Below are 21,132 nucleotides of genomic sequence, written 5' to 3'. Positions count from 1 at the left end.
GCTGTATACCAATGGAAGAGTCCACCAGGCTGCAATGGGCCCTTCTAGTGCCACAGTCATGCAGGCAGCTCTGATTAAGCTCTGTATAGGCAGCTCTGACTAAACTCAATGAGTCACAGAACCAAACAAAAAGACATGAATGTAGGGAAGGGGGTGTGTACGATGGGGGGGGGGTGGAAGGGAGGCAGAAGAGGTAGGGGGTGGGATAAGAGTAAGCAGAATACACCACACACTATATTCACTCATAAAATTATCACACCACAAATTTAATTAAAATTCACTTAAAACAAAAACTTAACAAATTATACCTCAACACTCCCTGTATTTTCCTAGGATTTCTCAGAAAACAGAGCAGGGAGAGTAGAGTTCAGACAATAACAAGAGGCCTTTCATCCTGACACTGGACACTGACGTCAAGGGAAGGGGTTCCTTTGCTCTTCTGGACAGTGGTGCAGCTTTGGGAAACCGGAGTCAAACAGTTCCTATTTAGCGTGCCTCCCCGCAGCCATGGGAGAAGGCACTGGGAAAGGCAGCAGTAACGCAGCTGCTCCAGAAATGTCCTTGTCTCAATCATGGCCCTGTCTCTTTCTGAATATGGCTCTTGTGTTTGGTCTCCCCGTGCTCAGCCTCGCCTAGGCTGGAATAATAGTACTAGTGCATGGGTATTTCAGAACACTGTCTGGCATGCAGCTGAAGCTGTGGAAGTGCCATCTCTCACACTAGCATCTCTACCCACAGGACAGATGCTGAGCATACGAAATTAGTGCTCAGCATCTTTCTCGGTTCCTTCCTTCCCTGGTCTGAATTTCTATCAAACTATCTACTCAAGCCCAATCATTTCCTGGCTAGCAACTTCAGTGGGGTGACTCGTATTCTCCACGCACACCCAGGATTCCAGAGTATGATCTTAGAAACAGTGTCTTTGCAGATGCAATTAATTATGATGGAGTCTGCTGGGCCATCCATCTAACGATAATTGCTCCTGGGTTTAAAGGCACACACAAGTTAGAAGGCCACGTGAATAAAAACAGAGACAGAGATGAGCATAGTTGGTCTGTAAGATGAGTACTTCTGGCTACCACAGGAATTAGGAAGAGACAAGCAAGGATTCCTCAGCAGAATGAGGATGACTCAATTAAAACTTGATGTCAGACTTTAAGTGAGAGAGAATGGACTTCTTTGATTTTAAGGCATCCAATGTGTGTTTATTTCTTAGGTCTCAAGCTGTAAGACCATGTGCTTTGGGCTGGGCTAATGCTCTCTGTCAGAGAGCATCCCTTCACTGCCTTCTCTGCAGAGCTGACAAGGATGTCAGTGTAGAGACATGGGTATGAGAATGGGGCTTGGAGGGGGAAGGGGAGGGGACTAACAAGGGCGAGAGAACAGAAGAGGGTGAGGAGGTGAGAGTAACCAGAATGCATCATGTATGGATGAAATTGTCAAGGAATACATTTAATAAAAATATTCCTTATAAAATTAACAAATCATATTTCACATTAAAAAACAACAACAAAAAACAAAAGACAAAACAAACCCAAAATAAACAAACAAAAAACAACCCCCCAAAACCAACCAACCAACCAACCAACCAACCAACCAACTAATCAATCAAATACCCAAAAAGACCCAAACACCTCCCAGTATTCAGGAGGCAGAAGCAGAGGCGGGTGGATCTCTTTGAGGCCAGCCTGGTCTACAATGTAGTTTCAGGTCAGCCAGAATTATGCAGTTGAACCTTGTCTCACAAACAAAAAGCAGAAAGCAATAAACAAAAATCTCATAAAAATTCTGGCCTACTAAACAAACAAACACCCCAAATCAAATAAACAGAAACCCACCATATCTTCTCAGAAAACATGCTTCAGAAAGTAGCCTTTACCCCATGCCCTGAGTGCTTGGGGCTTCAAGCCCTGACCTTCCCCACCCATCTCTCTGTCCTGTCTCCCAAGTGCTGGGGCTACATGCTTGTATTACCACATCTGTTTATGTGGTGCTCGTGTGGTCTGTGGGTGGAACCCAGGTCTTTGTGATTGCCAACAAGCATGCTACCAGCTGAGCCATACCTCCTGCCCAGGAGCCCCTTGTTTTGATAATGATTAAACTTCCACGCTTTTGTAAGCAACATAACCATAGACCCCAACCTTTGACCTATGTTGCCTTGCCAAAGGGCCATGTTATCCCTTCAAATGACCACAGACTTTGGCCTCTGGCTCTGTGAATGAGTCAGCCTTTCATTCTTACAGAGTCACTATCTCTGTTATTTTTTTCAGTGACAGAAAGCTGACCATCAGAAAAGTTAAAGGGGTGTAAGGACCAAGAAAACTGAAGGCAAATGTCAACACTCTAGTCAACTTAGAACAACCCAGCTCAAAACCACTGTCACAGACAGGAGCGCTGCCATCCCTCTGACATGAAGAAGTGTGTGGTGGCGGTTTCAAGCTTGGCTGCAGCTGGGAATGTCTGTGAAAAGATTCCAGTCCAGATTGGTCCCCACCCATAGTATACACGGGGCTGTAGCCTATAGGCCAGACCAGCTTGGGATGGGCCTTTCTTGGGGCCAAGAGTGTTGTGTTCTTTTTGCTATAATTTTATTTAAACTTTAAAAAACTTACACGGGGTAGAGAGACTTGTAGAGTGGCTCTGTCTGTCTGTCTGTCTGTCTGTCTATTCATCTGCTTGTCTGCTCTCATCATCCCCCACCATTTGCCTGATCTAGTTTTCCTTACCCTTTCTGCTCTCAGTTGCTGAAATGTTTTTAAAGCGACTTTTAAACACTTCAGACTCTAGACATAAACACAGTAGTATTTTAGAAACAGAATCACCACATTATTATACTAACGTGATTAACCAAAATCCACTTAAAGTAATTTAGCTCCTAGTCCATATTCAATTTTCTTCCCATTACCTTAAAAAAAAACCCTTCATTTTAAAATAGAAATTGTTTATTAGGGATCTAGATGAACTCTTTCCATTCCATTGAGTCATTGTCTCTAGCAAGTCTTCAATGTTCTATGCAGCCTTCCACACAAACCCTTGAGAGTTTGAAGGCATCAAACCCTGGACACACTCTGCTCTTATAGGTGAGCCACAGACTCCAAATCTCCCCTGTGGGGAGGAGGGAATGTGGGTGAAGGAGAAAGGAAGCTTCCAGGGAGGAGGCCTATCACATCTTAGGAGACCCAGTAAAAATCCAGCAGAGGCACAGCAACATGGAAACAGCTTTCCTTAAAAAAAATGTGTCTCTCCCCTGCCTCTCTGGGTTATCATCTCACTGCAGCCTGACCTGTTTGGAGAAGAAAGGTCATTTGAATCCACAGTCATTTGCTATGTGTTGACTTCAAGCTTGGAGTTTGTGACAGACTGGCAGCTTGAGGAAGCAAGCCGAAGGCTTATGCCAGGATGGGGCTTCCAGAGGCTGTGAATGTATATGGTGGAGGGAGAGCCAGGACCTCCGACCTTAAAACCCTCTGAAAGGAGACAGCCTTGTCAGTCACACATCAGACAGAGGCACAGCATGTAGTCAGCAAGAGTTCCTTTTGCAACGAGAGACCTGAAAGCATTTTATGGAGCCACAAATGGGACATCTGTGATGGCAGCTGTCCTCATAGTGAGCAATGCCTCCTGGGTAATGACAAGATGGATTTTGGATTGACTATTATTAGGTGAGCATAATGCAGTGACATATGCTATACTAATAAAATACGCAAGTTGACAGCGATGGCAATACACACGGTGTAATGAAACCTTAAAACAGCGGTGGCACAGGAGCACGGCTTCTTAAACTGTGGGTCATGACCCCATAAGGGGTCTTGTAAATGAATGTGGGGGTTACAAAAACTTTGCCCATAGTGAACGGTTTATGAATGTGCAGTTGCCAGAATAGAATTCAAAAGCAAAGGTGAGACATGAGACAGATTGGAGATGCTCTGGGAGTGCTTGCCTATGTGTTCCACAGCTTCACTGTGGCCTAGGTTTTAACACACAGCATGCACTCCCACTGTGTGCTCTACCGCCCCACACTATGTCAGCAAGTCCTGCCTGAGACACTGCAGTTCAGATTTAAAACCACTGCTAACCGTAAGGTACATACAGAATCTTCTGCAGTTGCTGAATCAAAATGGTTTAGTTGTGAGAAACAGGTAAAATTTCACTACCATTGTTCCTCTAGTATAAGAATCAAATTATCCTTGGATTCTCAGACGTTAGAATGCTAGATTTTAAAAACTGCTGTTCGAGTCACTGACTTGAGTGTCATTAAAAAATTATGAAAAGAATTTTCGTTTGGGATTAGGATGACATTTCTAACACTTCCTATATCTGGCTCTAAGCATAGGTCTATTGTTTCATACTCAGTTTTATATGAAATAGTATTATCACTGACAATTATAAAATAAAAATAATGATCAATTGTGAGAAATATTGAAGATGTTCTGTGTCCTGAAGCATCAAATATTCAGCCAAATTTGTTTCTTAATATAAAAAATAAGTCTATCCATCTCATTAGTAATGAAAATTTGCATTAGTCTTGAATAGTAGGTAAAATTACATGTATCGGGAGAATCATTTTATGATAGTTCTTCATAAAATTTATTACTATTAGAAAATATTGAATTTGTATATGTATTTTATATACCTATATACTTGAAGTGACATAAAATTTCCTTAGGTATGGCTGAAAAGATGGGTCAGAGGTTATGAGCATTAGGTCCCAGAGGATCCAAGTTCAAGTCCCAACACCCACATTGTGGCTCACAACATTTATAACTCCAGTTCCAGGGGATCCAATGCAATTTTTTTGGCCTTTGTGGACACCAGGAATGCACACAGTGCACAGATATACATTCAGGCAAAACACCAATACACATAAAAAAATAAACATATTAAAAAATGTTCTCTTTTGAGTGAAAAGTGAACACAAGTGGAAAAGGTCATGACCCTTTTAGGGTGGAGGAAGGCTGAGGGGCAGACCACACTCACACTCACACGTTCATACTCACACAGATGGAATGAATTCTACTGCCCACGGTGGAGGGGGATGAGCCTGGAGCTCACAGTAGCCTGGTATTTATTTTATGAAGAACTTGATAAGGAAATGCTCAAAGTCTCCAAAAATAGGGATATAGAAATGTTAATTACTTGATTTGATCAGTGTATGTTATATGTGGATAAATGTACCTCTCTGCACACCAAAAAGATGTGCAACTATCACAGGCTAATAAATATTTTAAATATGTTAAGCATGATGGAAATGTTAGCTACCCTAATGGTAGCACACACTGAATTTACCATTGATGGGGGAGCTAAACCCCCCTCTTTAAAGAAAATCAATAAAATAGTAGTTTAAAAAAGAATAAGTCAAAGTAATTATAATTTAAAAACACTTCCTCAAATATGGTATTGTCTCTCTTCATAGTACTATGAGGAAACCAGGAAAAGCATTTCCCTCAGATGACAGCAGGTAATACTGACGTCCAGATGTGAGATGCACAGTGGTGAAGGGACTTGTGGAGGAAACTAGTCCCACAGTTCCTAGTGGTTGGCCACTCCCCCATAGCTGAGTCTGTACCCACAATCTTTCCGGTCTCAGGGTCAGAAGTGCAAAGGTACCTGCAGTGTCTGGGTTGGAGTGGGGACTCTTATCCTCATTCTCACTGGGCTGGAGGTCATCCATGTTGATCTAGGCAACCAAGGGAGGAAGAAGAATTCAGTTAGAAGTGTGCCAGGGATCTTGGGCTGAGAGGAGACTTGGAATTACATCATAGTTCAAGGGTGAGCTAAAAAATATGTATCTTTGTCCCTGTACCTTGCAGTGACCCTCAGAACATCAGCAACGGCTGAGGGTTTACCAGTGTGTATTTTCTTTCCTCTCTTTTCCCCTCACCCATTCTTTCTTTCCCTTTCCCTCAGGTAAAAGACAGGAAGACCCTCCCCAATGTAATGATGGCCCATGAGCCCTAAGGAAGCCCCTCACCTTGGTAGTGGGTGGGGATTCTCCATCTGCTGTAATGGACTTCAGCTCAATTTTCTCCTCTTTGCTCTCCTCCACTGCTGGCTTCTCCATCACCTCCTGTTTCTTTTCTGGGCTGGCAGTCCTGGCCGGTCAGCAGGAAAAAAACCCAGAGAGGGATGTTTACTGGAATGATAGTGGACAGTGTAGATAGGAAGTTCTTTGTGGTCGTCCAGGGGCACCATGATCAGCCCTGGGTCTACATGCTACCTTTTCTCTAGGGCACATCACATTTGCAGGTCCACTGTAAGCTGCACAGGCCTGGGATACCCTTGGCTATCTGGTACCTATCTGACCTCATCCGAGCCTTAGCTTCTCTCCTTCTAAATCAGAGGATTCTGGGTCTCATGATTGGTTCCTAGAGGACCTCTGCTCAGTGTCCAGCAGAGGCATGGCATAAGACCGTGCTAGCTAGATAATTATGGGATGGCATGTAGGACCTTCTATTGCTTTCCTAAGACTCCAATGGTACAGAAATAGCGAGAAAGGTTTGTTTTCTGAGCTGGAGTTGGGTTTTCTTCTGAGGGTGACTTTCCTGTCTCTCCTCCTTGTGTTCTCACGGCTTCTCTTCCCAAAGGATGGCTCCTCACTTCTGGGACTGGTGGGGGAAATGCACCATCATTGCAGAGACTACAGAGCACTGACTAGGAGCTGTCGGAGAAGCCACATCACTGCAGAAGCCTCACTCCAGCCCATCTCAGCCAGGATGGCCATCAGAGGAGCACCACCCTTTCTCCCACCAGTGGAGATGGCATTCTAAGCTTAGAGGGTTACCTGGCCAGCTTCTTTCTCTCCTTCTCTTCTTCTTCTTCCTTTTGGGCAGAGGTCAGGCTCTCCGCATCAGCCAGGTTGTCCACCGCAATGGCCAAGAACACATTCAGTAGGATATCTGTTTGTGTCCAGTCTTAAAGAAAACGACCCTTGGTTTTGGGAAGCATGATGGCCACCAGGGGCAGGGGGGAGTATATGCATGCAGAAATAAGAGTTGCCCAGGACAGACCAATTTCCCCTCTTTCTTTTGATCATCCTTCTTATTTGGAGTTTTCTAAGTGCTTGAGACAAGGCTGGCTTTGTGGATTGAAGCAGGGCAGGTCTGAAGCATCAGGCCTGCCTTGCTCTTCCATTGCTAGATTTCATTATTTGTTTTTACCACTGAAATAGCTGGCTCTGACTGACATCACAGGCAGCACCATCTCTAGGAGATTGCTCTTAAGACCCATTCACCATAACAGGGCACCAAAGAGATGGCTTAGAACCTCTTTCCGCTTTTAATGTGAATCTGTGTATACAGACACCCCTAGAGAGTCTGACTAGAGCTGGCCAGACCTAAAACTTCTTCACTTAAGCAGTCATCTGCCTGTCTCTCCCACCCTGCACCAAGCCCTGCTTTTCCACCAACAGAAACACTATGGGCTAGAGAACCACAAAGAGGGGATAGCTGGAAAAGTCTTAAGCTGTTAAACCCCATACCCAGCCCAGGGCATTCATAAATTCACACCACTTCCTACACAGAGCTAAAACTTCATAGAAGAGAGGTTGTTTCTAGAAGACTTGTGACCCTTGACCTTGGGACCCAGGGACATATAGGAGGGGTCTATTGTGCACTTTCCTGGCCAACTCGCTGAGACCCTTTAAGCAGTACTTCCTGTCCTTCTGTTGCAAGCTCAGAATATACGAAATGGGCTTTATCTTGATGACAGGGCCTAGAATACATCTTTTACACATTCTTTGGCATCTACTTTATAAAAACCTTTAATGATTCTGTATATGGAATGCAGCACGTAAAAGGGTCCAGCTATTGCACTGATAGGGATGCTCCTGCCTGTCTTACACTGCAGATACACTGAGGAGGAAGGCCTTTGATGCGCCAGAGGTCCCCCAGCTGATAGAATGCCAATTTTGTCTGCAGGTGGCATAGTGCACCTGATTTCTGAAGTACATAAACTAAGAATTTCACTCAAATTTTGGGCTAGAGTGTTTCTGTTTTATCACCCAGCTCTGGACTCCACTCTCACAGGCTTAAACAGTGGGAGAGAAGAAAATCCAAGGGCAAGAGGCCCTGGGGTCCTGTTCCTGATTCAGACAGGTAAGAAGCTAGCAGGTCCCCTTAGTAACGTGTGGAGCTCTGCCTATGGCCTTAGCTCCAAGAACAGCTTTACAGGGAGAAAACTGATGAACGCACAGGGTGGAGATCTGAGTAGGTTCGGTAGCTCCAGAATGAGCAGGGCACACACTTCCAGGTGTATTACATCCTAGCTAGTGTAAGCTTGGCTGCACAGACCACAGTGCCTGGAGGCCTCATTCACTTAGACTACAAGCAAAACACACTTCCTAGAGAGGGGTGACCCAGTTCAGAACTGCGTGGTGCACTGTCTCCCGTGTCCCAGCTGCACCCTGCACCCAGACCCACACTATGGCTGAAGTGGTTCTAGGCCAGGCCACACTTCTTTCAAGATCGGTCTTGCCCAACTAGCCTACAGATGGGCAGCCGCAGCACAGAGCCCCAGCCAGGGCCTTGGAGCACACACACACGGCACTGTGCTAAAGGCAGAGTTGGGGCAGCAGGGTTGGGGGCAGCATCAGCACCAAAGGATACAATTTCCACAGATGAAGAGGATGATGAAGTAAATACAGACTAACATCCCTGGAAAAGAGGGGCCGCCATAAGCCATGATCCCATCATACATCACCGAATTCCAGTCCTCCCCGGTCAGGATCTGAATGACACATTCCCACCAATAAGGGACACAGCGTTAGACCAACAGCAAACCCCCAAACTCCCCTGCCCTGCCCTGTCTGCCCTGCCCTGTCCCACTTTATTAACAGAAATGTCCCAAATCTCATTTTTCTGGCTCCCAATTATTTCTTAGGAACTACAAGCCTGGGAAAGTTAACCTCTACCCACAGACAAAGTACATGGCCACTAGCAAATGAAAAGGCACTGTGGTCAACACAGTATGCTGCTCGTCATATAGAGTATACGAGATGGCCGTCATTAGTTCCCTGGGTGGCAGTATCAGGTGCCTGTGGTCTTGAGGACACTGACAGGCCACGGCCTGTCTATTAAACAGAATCTTTTGGTACCATCATTAAGGTTTTAGCAATATACATACATTATTCCCTCTGACCTATAAATAAATTTGTTTTTAAACTCAAATACATGCTATTCTAGCTTTGTCATATGCCAAAGCATTCACGAAAGTATGGCTTTGGACCAGCTGTAATTCTTCCAGTGGCAAGGATGTGGTTAATGGGTGCCAGGGCCACACAAATATTTGTAAATAGATCGATTAGATTGTTTTATCATTAGCCTACCCACCTATACAGCTCCATGGAGGGCTGAGAGACAAGACGTGACAAAAACACCCTCCTGGGCTGATCTAGGCTGGTGTCATGCCTGGTGAAAGGTTCTGCCATTACCGCCCCACCTTTCCAAGGCTTCTTCTTGCCCATCTCTGACTTCACTACCGAATAACCCTCCCAGTGAAAACAGCAGCAGAATCCATACCTGAAACACAGTGAGGAGAGACTGCGGGAAGTTATCGAACGTGCTCCTCCGGGTCTGCATCTCATCGAAGTTGAACTTCCCTCCGAACAGCTGCATCCCCAGGAGGGAGAAGATGATGATGAAGAGGAAGAGCAGCAGCAGCAGGGAGGCGATGGAGCGCACTGAGTTCAGCAAGGATGCCACCAGGTTGCTCAGGGAGTTCCAGTACCTGAGGACACACAGGGAGCTCAGCTGCCTCTCCTCTGCTGCCCTCCACCACCCCTCGCCTGTGTGCCCTGTGGGTCCGGTACACAGCTCCGGTCCCTGTAGCTCCAGGTCTGGGGTTGGGTAGTGGTGTGAATGGGACTCACAGTTAGGGTGTGGAGTTGTAAGTTTAGCATCAGTAAGAGGCTACAACAATAAGGAGAGAGGGCTCAGGGACCAGATGCTCCCACCCACTCTGCCAGCTGCTGATGCCCTTGGACAACTCATTAGCTCTCCCCCATTTCCTGCCTTCCTGTCTGAAAACAAGACAAACGGAGGTAACAGGAGTGTGAACATCGTTAGGTAGCCTGGAAGATCATACCCCATTCCTCTCCTTAAAGCAGCGCTCAGTATTCTGTCTGGCACACAGATAATTTAAGTTTATAATTACCCTGAACACTTCTGGTTTTTAACAGAGAAAACATATTCCCTTCCTCAAGAATGCCAGTCTGAACAGATTCTACCAGCGGGAATCTGGGTAGGTAGGAAGAGTGCTACTCGAAGTAAAGAGAGTGGGTGGAGCTTAGTGATGGCACTGAACAGCTGCACTATGGTTGGTTATTCAAAAGTCATTCCTTCGAAAACTCTGACCTGTATCTGGGCCTAGATATGTTTAGTTTTAATAAGAGCCCACAGGATTCTGATAATTTTGGATTACAACTAATCCATCACTTCACTGGAGACAGCTCCAGGCAAGAGTCCTCTAGGGAATCCTTCAGGTTTATAGTTGATTAGGTCACTGCTCACAGGGAGTAAGGACTTTTTCAAGGGTCCACCAGAGTTACATCTGTGGTAGTTGAGCTCCCTAGCCATAACCCAGATTTTTTGTTCAACTTCACATGACCATGGCCATGTTGACTCTTATCCGTGATAACTGACACAAGGTAACCCTTGTTTTTTTTCTTGCATAATTTGGGAGTAAGATAAAACCATTAGAACGGCATGCAGGGCTGTACACTCAATCCCTGGCTTTGGAGATGTATCTGACTATTTGGTACTGTCTTAAGATACCAGTTCCATTATGGTAAAGATTAAGTAACTTTTATCCTAACCCATAAACTCATCCCTTTTTCTGAGTCAAATCGCAGGATCCAATTGGCCTGGCTACCTCTTTGGATCATCCTCTTACCAGCAAATCACCCTGCAAACTGAGCGGTACGTAACCATAGTGATTCCATCACTTTCCGTGGTCTCTCGGTACTTTGGAGTCAGTCCTTACATGCTAGGATTGGGTTGCTCTGAACACCCCTGATGTGTGATAGGTTGGTTCCCTGACTCCCTATAGGCCAGAGTTAGAGCTGATTTGCTTAATGCAAGAAGTCAAGAAAGACTTGGGTTTGGAAGACCTTTCCTGATTACACTTGAAACAACTTCTCTAAACCTGTTGGAGAGCAAAGGTTCCCCAGATGTTCACCATGTCCTAAATGCTTCTTCTCAGGTCCCACAGGAAGCATGAAGTCACACTCTCTGATGCTGGGGATTGAGCGATTCTCAAGCACTCAATGAGGTGCTTGTCAGTAAACTGGCATTTAGAAACCAGCAACTTCGGAGTGTATTAACTGTCTACACAGAGAGGAGAGTGTCTGCATGTAGGTGGAGTTAGACTATCACGGGAAGTCAGAGTCTTACTCTCCATCAAGTACAGGGCAGTGAGGGAAATGGCATACAGGGCTTGAACTGAGGTTCAGCTCTCTCTGGGAGCCATAGGATACTCAGAGGTGTCAGCCAAGGAGGCTCTGGACTCCAGAGAATCCTACAGAGACCAGGTGAAGAAGAGGAAGAAACATGGCAGGACAGAGAACGGTTCCTGCCCTAGGGTCTCCTGAGGCCTGAAGCTCTGGGGAAGGCCTTGTGGTCGAGGATTGGAGCATGAGGAGATCACCTGAGAGCCAGACAGAGAGCAAGGGGCTGGGCAAGGTCAAGCACTAGCTAGAGTGAAAACCTTTTCTTAATCCCTGCTCCAGCCTGCATCCCTGACCCTAGGAGCTATCATAGGAAGTCTAGGCTTCGGGTAGTGAGGAAGATGCACCACATCATGACTTGTGAGGTTTCCTGCCTACCTCCATTTCCATGTCAGGAAATAGGAACAGCAGGGTCAAACTGCACATACCTTACCTCACAGAAGCAAATCCCAGGGTTCTGTCTTCAAAGCAAATCTTGACTTTGGCCACCTTCCACTGCCTCCATCACCTACGGTTAGCTACAGGCTCTCATGGGGGCTTCTGGGACAGCCTTCTACCTACTTTCTCTGCTTTAACTCAGGCTCCCCATGGTAATTCTCCACACCAAGAGTCCTCTTACAGTGGGAGCTGCATCCAGCCCCCATGGTGGCTCCTACCTGGTGGAAAAGCCTGAACCCTCATGACCTCTGGCCTGGCTCCCATTCTCTTCCCTCCTCTTTTACTTCAGTCATATGAGCCTTGCTTCACCTCCTGTTCTCAGATGCTCTGCTGAGCAGGTCCTGGTTTCCACCAATGGCCTACCCAGTTCTCTCTCCAAAGATGGTACGTGTGCTTCCTTTCGGTCCTTGCCTCTGGTCTCAGGGCAAGCTTCCCTGACCTCTACTTTAGCCCCTTGTTCTACAGTATCCCTTAGCATTTATTATTATTGTGTGTTTATGGAGTGTGTGTGTATGTGTATAGGTGCACTACAATATACATGTGACAGTCGAGGACAACATTTTGGATCACCCTGCCCTACCTCTGCATGGCTTCTGGGATTGAACTCATGTTATCAGGTTTACACAGCAAGTACTTGATGGATACCAGCTTTAGTTTTAAAAGAAATATCACCAGCAGACAAATATCTATTTCTTTGCTTAGCATTTCTTTTCTCCTACCAGAATTGAGGTCTGTAAGGAAGGGTCGGGGAGTCACATATGCCATTTGGTTCTCTTATTCTCTTAACTGTGCTTGGTCCACAGGAGGTGATCAATGAGTATTTTGTTGAATGAATGAATTTTACTATGAATGTAACACATTTGTACTTACTTGAGGGACAGGCAGTGAGCCTCACAGACATGTGTTTGTCTATGTGGACATGTGAGATGGGGGCAGGGGTATGGGTAGCAGGACATGAAGTTGGGAGCGGGAGGGGTTGGGAAGTGGATCTAGGAGGAGTTAGGGGGAGGAGTGGGAGGTAATTACAATCCAAATGCATTTGATTATGTAAGAAATTCTCAAAGAATTAATAAAATGTTACATTAAATGTGATTAAAAAAAAAAGAACATTAGTGTGGGTCTGAGGCAAGGGATCTGGCTGTCTGAGGCCAGCAGGCCATGGCTGACAGTGTGGCACAGGGTGGGGGGGGGGTTCACCATGGACAACATGGTGAGATCTGTAGGTATTCAGTCAGCAGCTTTGGCGATACAGGGTGACTGGCCTCAGTCCTGCAAGTTCTCTTGATCTGTGTCTCGAGGCTATTACAGCTGAGCAGAGGACTCCAAACCCCTCCCCAAGAACCACTGTCCCTTTCAGGAAGCTAGGTGGTGCCAAGCCAGAAGGTTTAATGACAAACCAGCTGTTATCCTAACTGATCAAAACCATGAACTACAAACTCACACACCAACAGAGAGAGCTTTGGAGAAGAGGTCCTTAAGTCTCCAGCTGCTGACCTCATAGAAAACCTGGGTGACCTAAACATCTGCGGTCAGAACAATGGCCCAGACAGGGTCCACACACAGCACAGCTGGGACCTCCAGGCTCTGCCCCATCACAGACCATCATCTGTGTCTCTCCTGCTGCACCACTTTCTCCAATGTGTGTGGCCTATCTGTTCCTAACCCCCCACCCTGGCTCACTGTTTGCTCCTCAACTGTGGTATTGCTTGAGGGAGTCTGACCTGATTGAGTTCCCTTCTACCTAAACCCTCCCCTCATCTTGCCTTTCTGCCTTGCTAGCCTTCTTCAGTTTTTTCACTCCTTGACCTTCTGTTACCTTTTCCCTTGGCCTCCTGGGTTGAGTCACAGCCCTCCGTTCTGGGACACTCTGTCATCCTCTTGTTTCTCTTTGTACATCTGTTTTGGGATTTGGGGCTCTGTAGAGTTCGCTTTCCTCTTCTATAATGATCTGAGACTTTTCAGAACTTTTCAGCTCAGAAATCTTTTGCTTCAAAGAGCTCAGGGCAGCCCTTTACCTTCACTGTGGTGTCAAACAGCCCCTGAGCTTGCTACGAATAAACAATATTGGCAACAACAGGACTAGCTGCTGCGGTTGCTTTGCAGTGCTCCATCCTACTCCTCTGTTCCAGAGGGGCTCACTGTTGCAGGTACCTTTCCAGAACATTCTAAGGTGTGGAAACATTCTATTGCTCTTGGTGGCAAGTTACCTATTGCTAGGAGAGGGTTTATAAGTAGAGTTTCACACAGTAAGTTTGTGTATGATTGTGCCTTATGGTAGGGAGACCAGAAGAAGAAGGAATGAGAATCCAACAAGGCATTCTGGGGGCCAGAATACATGCACTGAGTAAACACAACCGCTCTCTTTCCTCTCCCTGGATCTGCCATTGGGATCCCAGCAGTGGTCATCTCTGGACCCCAACAGTGGGACTCCTTGGATCAAAACTGCAGTAATCATGATCCTGTTTCTTGAGGATGTGGCAGATTCTAGAAGTACTTGTATGACAGGAGTATAAAGTGGTATTTGGTCCATTGGAAGGAGCTGTAAAGAATTCTAGATTGTCTTGGTCAGGGGCTAGGACAGTTTGGGCTGAAGGCACAATTCCTGCTAGTAGCATTCTCTGTCCTCTCCATGGAATCAAGATGCCAAGGCTGCCTGGTCTTGATCTTGAGATGGCTTTACAAAGGTCCTTCTATGAGGTTCTATATTAGATTTGCTCAGCATCACCTAGCTGGCCCCTAAAATCATGAACTTGTGGAGGCATACTCAAATAATCTTTATACATCTTCTGAAGCTCCTCTAGGTGACAGTTACCATCCCAGGGAGTAACTTCCTTCCTGCAAAAGACAGCATGTGGCTCTTGGGTCTGAGTGTCTTCTCCATAGACTCTTGCCTGGGAACTTGACAAATACCATATTCCTACTTATTAGTGGCCTTGAAGGAGGTGGGAGGCTCCATGGGCTTCTGAGCAGAGGCCTTTAGAAGGTAGTAAAGAAAGTTGGGAGGTTGAAGGTGGGGCCAGACTCTGGGCACAGACCTGGAGATCTTTATAGCATGGAAGATTCACAAGTGGGACTCACATAGGGCTTTGGGGAGCCCTTATGTTAATGGTTCTCAACCTTCCTAACACTGCAACCCTTTAGTTCTTCATGTTCTGGTGACCCCCAACCAGAAATTATTTTCATTGCTACTTCTCAATGGTAATTTTACTACTGCCATGAATTGTAATTTAAATACCTTTTGGAGACAATTTGCCAATAGGGTCGTGACCCACAGGTTGAGAACTATTATCATATGTGGTCATGATTTAGGGTGAATATATCTTTCCAAGTCAGTCTAATGGTGCATTTGAGAATGTGGGAGTCAGCTTCAGGGGAGGAGCAGGAGATGACAAGGGTATTTCGGTTTATAACAAACGCAGTAGAAACACTAACAATATTAGATGCTAACATGCCTTAAGGTACACCGCGTGTTAGATATGGTAGCTCCATGCTAACCCTCAGAGCAACTCAGCCTCACAATTACCGGAGAGGATGAGAAGATGATCCATTTTACAGATGAGATGACTGAGGTAAAGAGAGTTAAGTCATTTTCCCAAGGTAGCACTGCTTAGGAACTTGGTGCTAGCTTGCTTGCTTAGGAACCATCCCACTGGTGGCAGCAAAAGGCAGAAAATCTCTCAGAACATCCTCTGGACCACAGTGAGCTACAGAGCTGATGGGCTAGGCTGTCTTATTGTCTGAGTCCTGAGATAGGACCTAAAGGATTGTTTTCATGCTGTCTCTTGTTACACGATTGCTGACTTTATTTGCTTTTCTTGAGTCTGATAAACACTATTTTTAACTTTCAAGTTTTCACTGTCTCTTAAATAAATTTGACACATTCCATGTTTGAGATCTGGGTTTTGTCATTTCAGCTTTGTTTTAGAAAAGAAATCACTGCTAGATACTGTTATAACATCTTGGCATGATTGTCTATTGATTCTCTTTTAACAGTTTTGTGTATTGTTATTGTGAACATACTGACAAGAAACAACATTTTAAAATTTGGTTTGACCAGAGGGCATCCCACAGCCCCCGTGCAAGAAGAACTAACAGTATTTTTCAGGCCTCAAAAAGTCCCCAAGCAGAACAGTTCCACTGTCTAACAGGATGTTACGTCTACAAGTCTCAAGCCATCTGGAAATGTATACATTCAAATATACAAGAGTGAACAGTGGTAAGCTAAAGAAAGACAGGCTATTTGTGCAGAGCACCAACTGCTTCCTGTGAAGGAGGTACCTGCTTCCTGTGAACCTGTCTCCATCCAACCTTACACTAGAAACATGTAGAGTATGTGCAGGGTGTGGGCACTGGGATCTTCCAGCCAAACATGGAGATAGAGCACTGCCGAACATGGGGCACCTGTGTGTGGTTCCCCCATCAAGCAAGTACATTTCTTCTTCTCACATCTCTTGGAGAATGTCTAACAATGTCTTGCCACTGGTCACACGTTGAAGAAGCTTTGTTGTTGATTTTTGTTTGTTGACAGTGCAGTGTGAGCAGTGGTCGTGGTTCTTGAGCTGTTAGAATCCTCAGGGAGCTCACTGAGAGCTCCGCCTCTCAAAATGGCCAGAGTTCCTGATACACGGTTGAAGTCTCACGACCTCACTGTCATCTCCTAACAGCAATGCTGACACTCGCTGGACTGAAAACCAAGACCTCTGGTCACCAGCACTGAACTTGTATGCAAGTGTGTCTCACTGGAGTCCCAATGGCATTGTCCATTCAGACAGCTGTCCAGAGAAGTGCGACAATAGTGACAGCTAAGATGCCTCCTAGGGCTTGGTGACTCATGTAGAGGAACACCCTGTGTGAGTTCTGACACACTTGTCCTTGACCTAGAGGCTCCAGTCTCCATCCTTATTTCCTAACGCAATCCAAGTGACAAGTTTAATGTTCCTATTTCGAAAGGCTGCCTGGAATGCAGACTCCTACGGAATCTGGGACTTCTATCTGGAGAAGGGCTAGAAGATTCCCTCCAGCGAGCCCTAAGCACGTTGCTGTAAGTCGACCACAGTCTACTTTATACAACATATATTACACTGAAAACCAGATTGGTGTCTAAAAGACTTTTATAAATGATGCTCATGGGGTTGGGAGGCCCGCAGATATTTTCCCAGTCAATTTCATTCTTTTATTATAAGCGATGGTTGTAACAAGAAAGAATAGAATTCTGTCTTGCAGTGTAGGGGGAACTGGAGGATATTACATTAAGCCAGGCCTAGAAGGATGTGAAGGCTAAAATACTGATCATCTCAGAGACAGAGAACAAGACCGCAAGTTACCAGCCAGGGTGGAGAAGGGCAAGTGAGAGCCCTCAGTTCTCTCCTTCTGCCACGTGGGTCTCAGGGATGGAACTTAGGTCATCAGACTTGGTGGCAAGCTCCTTTGCCCACTGAGCCATCTCAGCAGCCCAGTTTTTCCTAATTTTTTTAATTGTGTGAAAACACATACAAAATCTCCATCTCACCCACTTTTAAGCTTACAGTTCAAGGACATTAAATATTAGTAGTGTGTAGCATCTACTTCTATGTTTCTTTACATCCTATAGACCTAAAGCCCTGATCTTTAAACAGTAACTCCATTCCTCCCTCTCCTCCCCTCTTAAGCCTCCGTCATGCCTTCTGCCTCAGATTCCAATGCTATGACTAAGAACGTCAAATAAGTATAATCAAACAGTATTTTGTTTGTTTGTCTGTTTGCTTTTTGTGAATGACTTATTTTACTCAGCCTAATGTTCCTAAAGTTTATCCACGTGGTAGCACATATAAAAACTTGCTTTTTAAAGCTTAGTGCTATTCTGTTGGATGTAGACACTACCTTTACTCCATCCACTCACATGGGGGTATTTCTGCTTTCTGGCTCATAAATAATGTCATTATAAATGTGGGTGCACAAACATCATTCTGCAGTGCTGTGGGTAAATACCCATAAGCAAAGTCCCTGGGTCACTCAGGAGTCCTGTTCTTGGTTAACTGACAAACAGTAGCTGTTTTTCACAGTTGCTGTTACCATTCACCGCACATTTCTACTGCAAGGTGGTTCATCTTGACTGTTAACTTGGGGAAATTTAGAATCACTTAGGGTGCAAACCTCTGGGCATATCTCTGATGCTTTTTGCAGAGAGCGGTTTAAATGAGCAGGAAGACCGACCTGGAATGTGGGCAGCACCATTTACACACTGGAGTGACACAGAGAATATAAAGGAGAAAATGAGCGGACAGCAGCTCATCTCCCTATGTGTCCTGCAGATGGACTGTTTTAACTGACACTCTGGGTACCACATCCTCCTACCTGGATGGACTCTGAGCCAAACAAAGCCTTCCTTTGCTAAGCTGCTTCTGTCAGATGTTTGCTCACAGGATTGAGAAAAGTAGCAAGGGCACACCAAGAGTGCCAGAGTCCCAGTTTTAGTGTCCTCCCTGGTCCTTGCTATTTTGTTGCCCTATTTGGTTTTGAATAGCATCTCGAACAATGGGCCTGTCTACAATTTTGGGGAACAATAAAGACGACTAAGCTCTTTTCTTCTGGTCTAGAATCGATAATACCACAGTGTCCAAAAGCCATCTCATGACACTACACTTGAATTGACATCAATGCTGGTCAAGCCAAGGAGAGGAGGAGACAGTCCCAGTGCTTTCCTAAAACCACCGGGCTGGCTACCTGCCGACTATCTAACAATCCAGTAGAATAAATGCAACCAAATTGAGTGACAGCAATTCAAAGCCAAGGGCATTTCTGAGTGTCACACCTCCAAAATGAACCACAGCTCCGCTTGCTGTATACAATCAGAGGCTAGACCATTCCAGAAATTGCAGCTCTTCCCTCTCCCAGCCTCATCCTCTCTGGCCTTCCAGAAGACTTCTCCTGAGTCTCACACCCAAAGGGAAAAGCGGAGCCACATACCTGGTGATCTTGAAGATCCTGAGCAACCGGACGCATCTCAGCACAGAGATGCCCAGGGGAGACATGATCTTTGTCTCCACCAGGATGGTCTCCAGGATGCCCCCACACACAATGAAACAGTCAAAACGGTTGAAGAGGGACACAAAATAGGCCTGAAGACCCAGGCTGTACATCTTCAGGAGCATTTCTGCAGTGAAAAGGGCCAGGAGGGCCTTATTGGCCGTGTCTAACAGGTGTAGAAGAGGGGTGGGATTCAAGTCAGGAATGAAGATTGAAGAGAAAAGGGAGAAAAAAATCAGTCACTGTCATAGCTTGAGAAAAAGACCCATCTCTTCCTCCCACCCTCCTTTCTTCCCAATCCATCCCTCCCCCTCCTTCCCATGAGACCTCTCCCAGCTACTTCTGGGAGAACAATCAGGTCCAATTTCCATCTTCAGAGGCATATGCTAAGTATCTACTACACATCAGATGTTTAGCATATGTTGTCCTCCTTAATCCCCATAGGAATTCAAGAGGCTTCCTATTGTTTTTTATTAAACCCAAGCCTTTAGAGATGAGACAGGAGATTTAGAGGGGTCAGGGAACCATCCAAGCCAATAGCCAAAGTTGGGACCAGGCTATCTGTGCTGTATCTTGTTACCACAAGACTGCCTCCTCTCAAGATCCCCATAACTGGAGCTATATCTGCCACAATCCCAGATGAGATGCTTAGACATGGGTTGTGTGTGTCTTCATAGGGGTCCAGGCAGGACAAGGGCCTTAGGTGGCCCCTAGGGTTACTGTCTCTTCTCCAGGCTCTGTTTGATTCTTGTCTTTATCTTCTTATGGCCTGGGTAGAGCTACATAGGGCAACAGAAGGACCAGAGGAATTGAAAATTGATTCAAGGAAGTTGGCTGTTGAGGGTCTGAAATAGCCAGATAAGCAACAGCTCCTGTCCTGCTATTGGGACTCAATGACAACTGTGGTGGGGATGGTGAGAGGCACATCAAGTGCTTGAAGGGCCACATCTGTTGATAAGAAGAGCCTGAATTTTAATATGGGGCCTGCTACCTTCCAAGTCCTTGGACTTTGCAGCATGGCACTGGCCAAGAAGCATCGGTTGACTGTTTTCCTGTCAACCTCCCAGCAGCTGTTAGTTCCTTCCCAAGACCCAGAGCAGAGTTAGCAAGAGTGACTAGGACAAAGCCAGGGGCTGCTCACCCTGCACTTCTGTGAGCCAGTGAGGCTGGTTGTGATGTTCGGAGGCAATGGTGAGGGTGTTGAGGAACACCAGGAAGATCACAAGCCAGTAGAAGATGTTGGATTTAACTGCTGCGCGGCATTTTCTTCTGCAGAATCTATTCCACCTGCGCCAGTAGCGGCTGGAAAAGGCCAAGGAGGGAAAGACAGGTTGGCAATGAGATCGAAACTTCTGCTAGCCCACAGCATCCCCACCAGGTGACATCTCACCTGATACTGGCTTGGCCTTACTACATACACAACCCAATGGTGGAGTGATCAGATCTCTCCAAGCTAATTGGGCTCGACTGTTTAGTTATCTATGTGGCCTTGCGTATATCCATCCTCCAGCTCTAAGCTTCAGTTAGAAACAGCTAGAGCAGGGCTAACTTCACAGGATTTTTGTGAACATAGATAACATCACATACAAGCCATTGGCATGACCTTGAAGTTGCCCAACAAGTGAAATGGCTTTTATTTTCTCAGCTGGAAATACAATTCAGCAGTAAAGCCAGGCACATATAAACCTTGGTCTTAATCTCTAGTACTGAAAGAAAAAGGAGTTTTCAACTATCTTAAGCATATTTTAAATGTATTATCAGAAATAGTGTGGCAAGTATTGGGAGGAATTAGTCACTGTTCTAGTGGCAGTGACAGAACTAGTAAATGGTTACTATGAATAAAGCCTTCTGTGGGCCTTGTAGGTATTTTAGGAACATCTCAGGGCTTCTCCAAAAGTCTTTAAGTATCTCTGCCAAGCATGTGTTACCTGATATTGAGGAGGAAACTAAAGGCCACTGAGGTTGAACAACCTGTCCAGTATCCCAGAAAGGCAGAGACAGGGTGATGCTCTCCCTATCCCAGCCCCTCCCACTGGATCCTTATGGCCACACCAAGCAGAAGAAGAGGTTGATTTGCATCAGAGATTCTTTACACTGTGGGGTAGTAGTATCTTCTGAGATTTCAACAAACATTTAGATTTTTAGTTTCGAACAATGGTGACACACCCCCTCCTCCACCCGACACATACACAGAACTCCTAAAGCTCTGCTATAGTCACATAGCATTCTCCAGCACTCTTGGTCAAGGA

General features: G+C 45.7%; 1 protein-coding gene across 18 annotated transcripts in view; it reads right to left on the bottom strand.

The window, feature by feature from the left end:
• The window catches only part of Cacna1c (calcium voltage-gated channel subunit alpha1 C), a 604,243-nt gene that overhangs the window by 84,864 nt on the left and 498,247 nt on the right, over positions 1-21,132 (bottom strand). For 17 of the 18 annotated variants that reach the window (XM_028753516.1, XM_028753517.1, XM_028753518.1 and 14 more), the window contains 7 exons: positions 20,025-20,185; positions 18,824-19,049; positions 9,516-9,723; positions 8,604-8,724; positions 6,782-6,896; positions 5,972-6,092; positions 5,608-5,677 (listed from right to left, as the gene is read on the bottom strand). In XM_028753516.1, coding sequence (XP_028609349.1) covers positions 5,608-5,677; positions 5,972-6,092; positions 6,782-6,896; positions 8,604-8,724; positions 9,516-9,723; positions 18,824-19,049; positions 20,025-20,185 — 1,022 coding nt within the window. Of the gene's footprint in view, positions 1-5,607; positions 5,678-5,971; positions 6,103-6,781; positions 6,897-8,603; positions 8,725-9,515; positions 9,724-18,823; positions 19,050-20,024; positions 20,186-21,132 lie in introns of all 18 variants that reach the window. The other variant, XM_028753531.1, reaches the window with a different exon arrangement.

This window comes from Grammomys surdaster, unplaced genomic scaffold, assembly GCF_004785775.1.
Source record: "Grammomys surdaster isolate TR1022 unplaced genomic scaffold, NIH_TR_1.0 125950, whole genome shotgun sequence".
Lineage (NCBI taxonomy): Eukaryota > Metazoa > Chordata > Mammalia > Rodentia > Muridae > Grammomys > Grammomys surdaster.
This window is presented reverse-complemented; position numbering and strand designations above follow the sequence as displayed.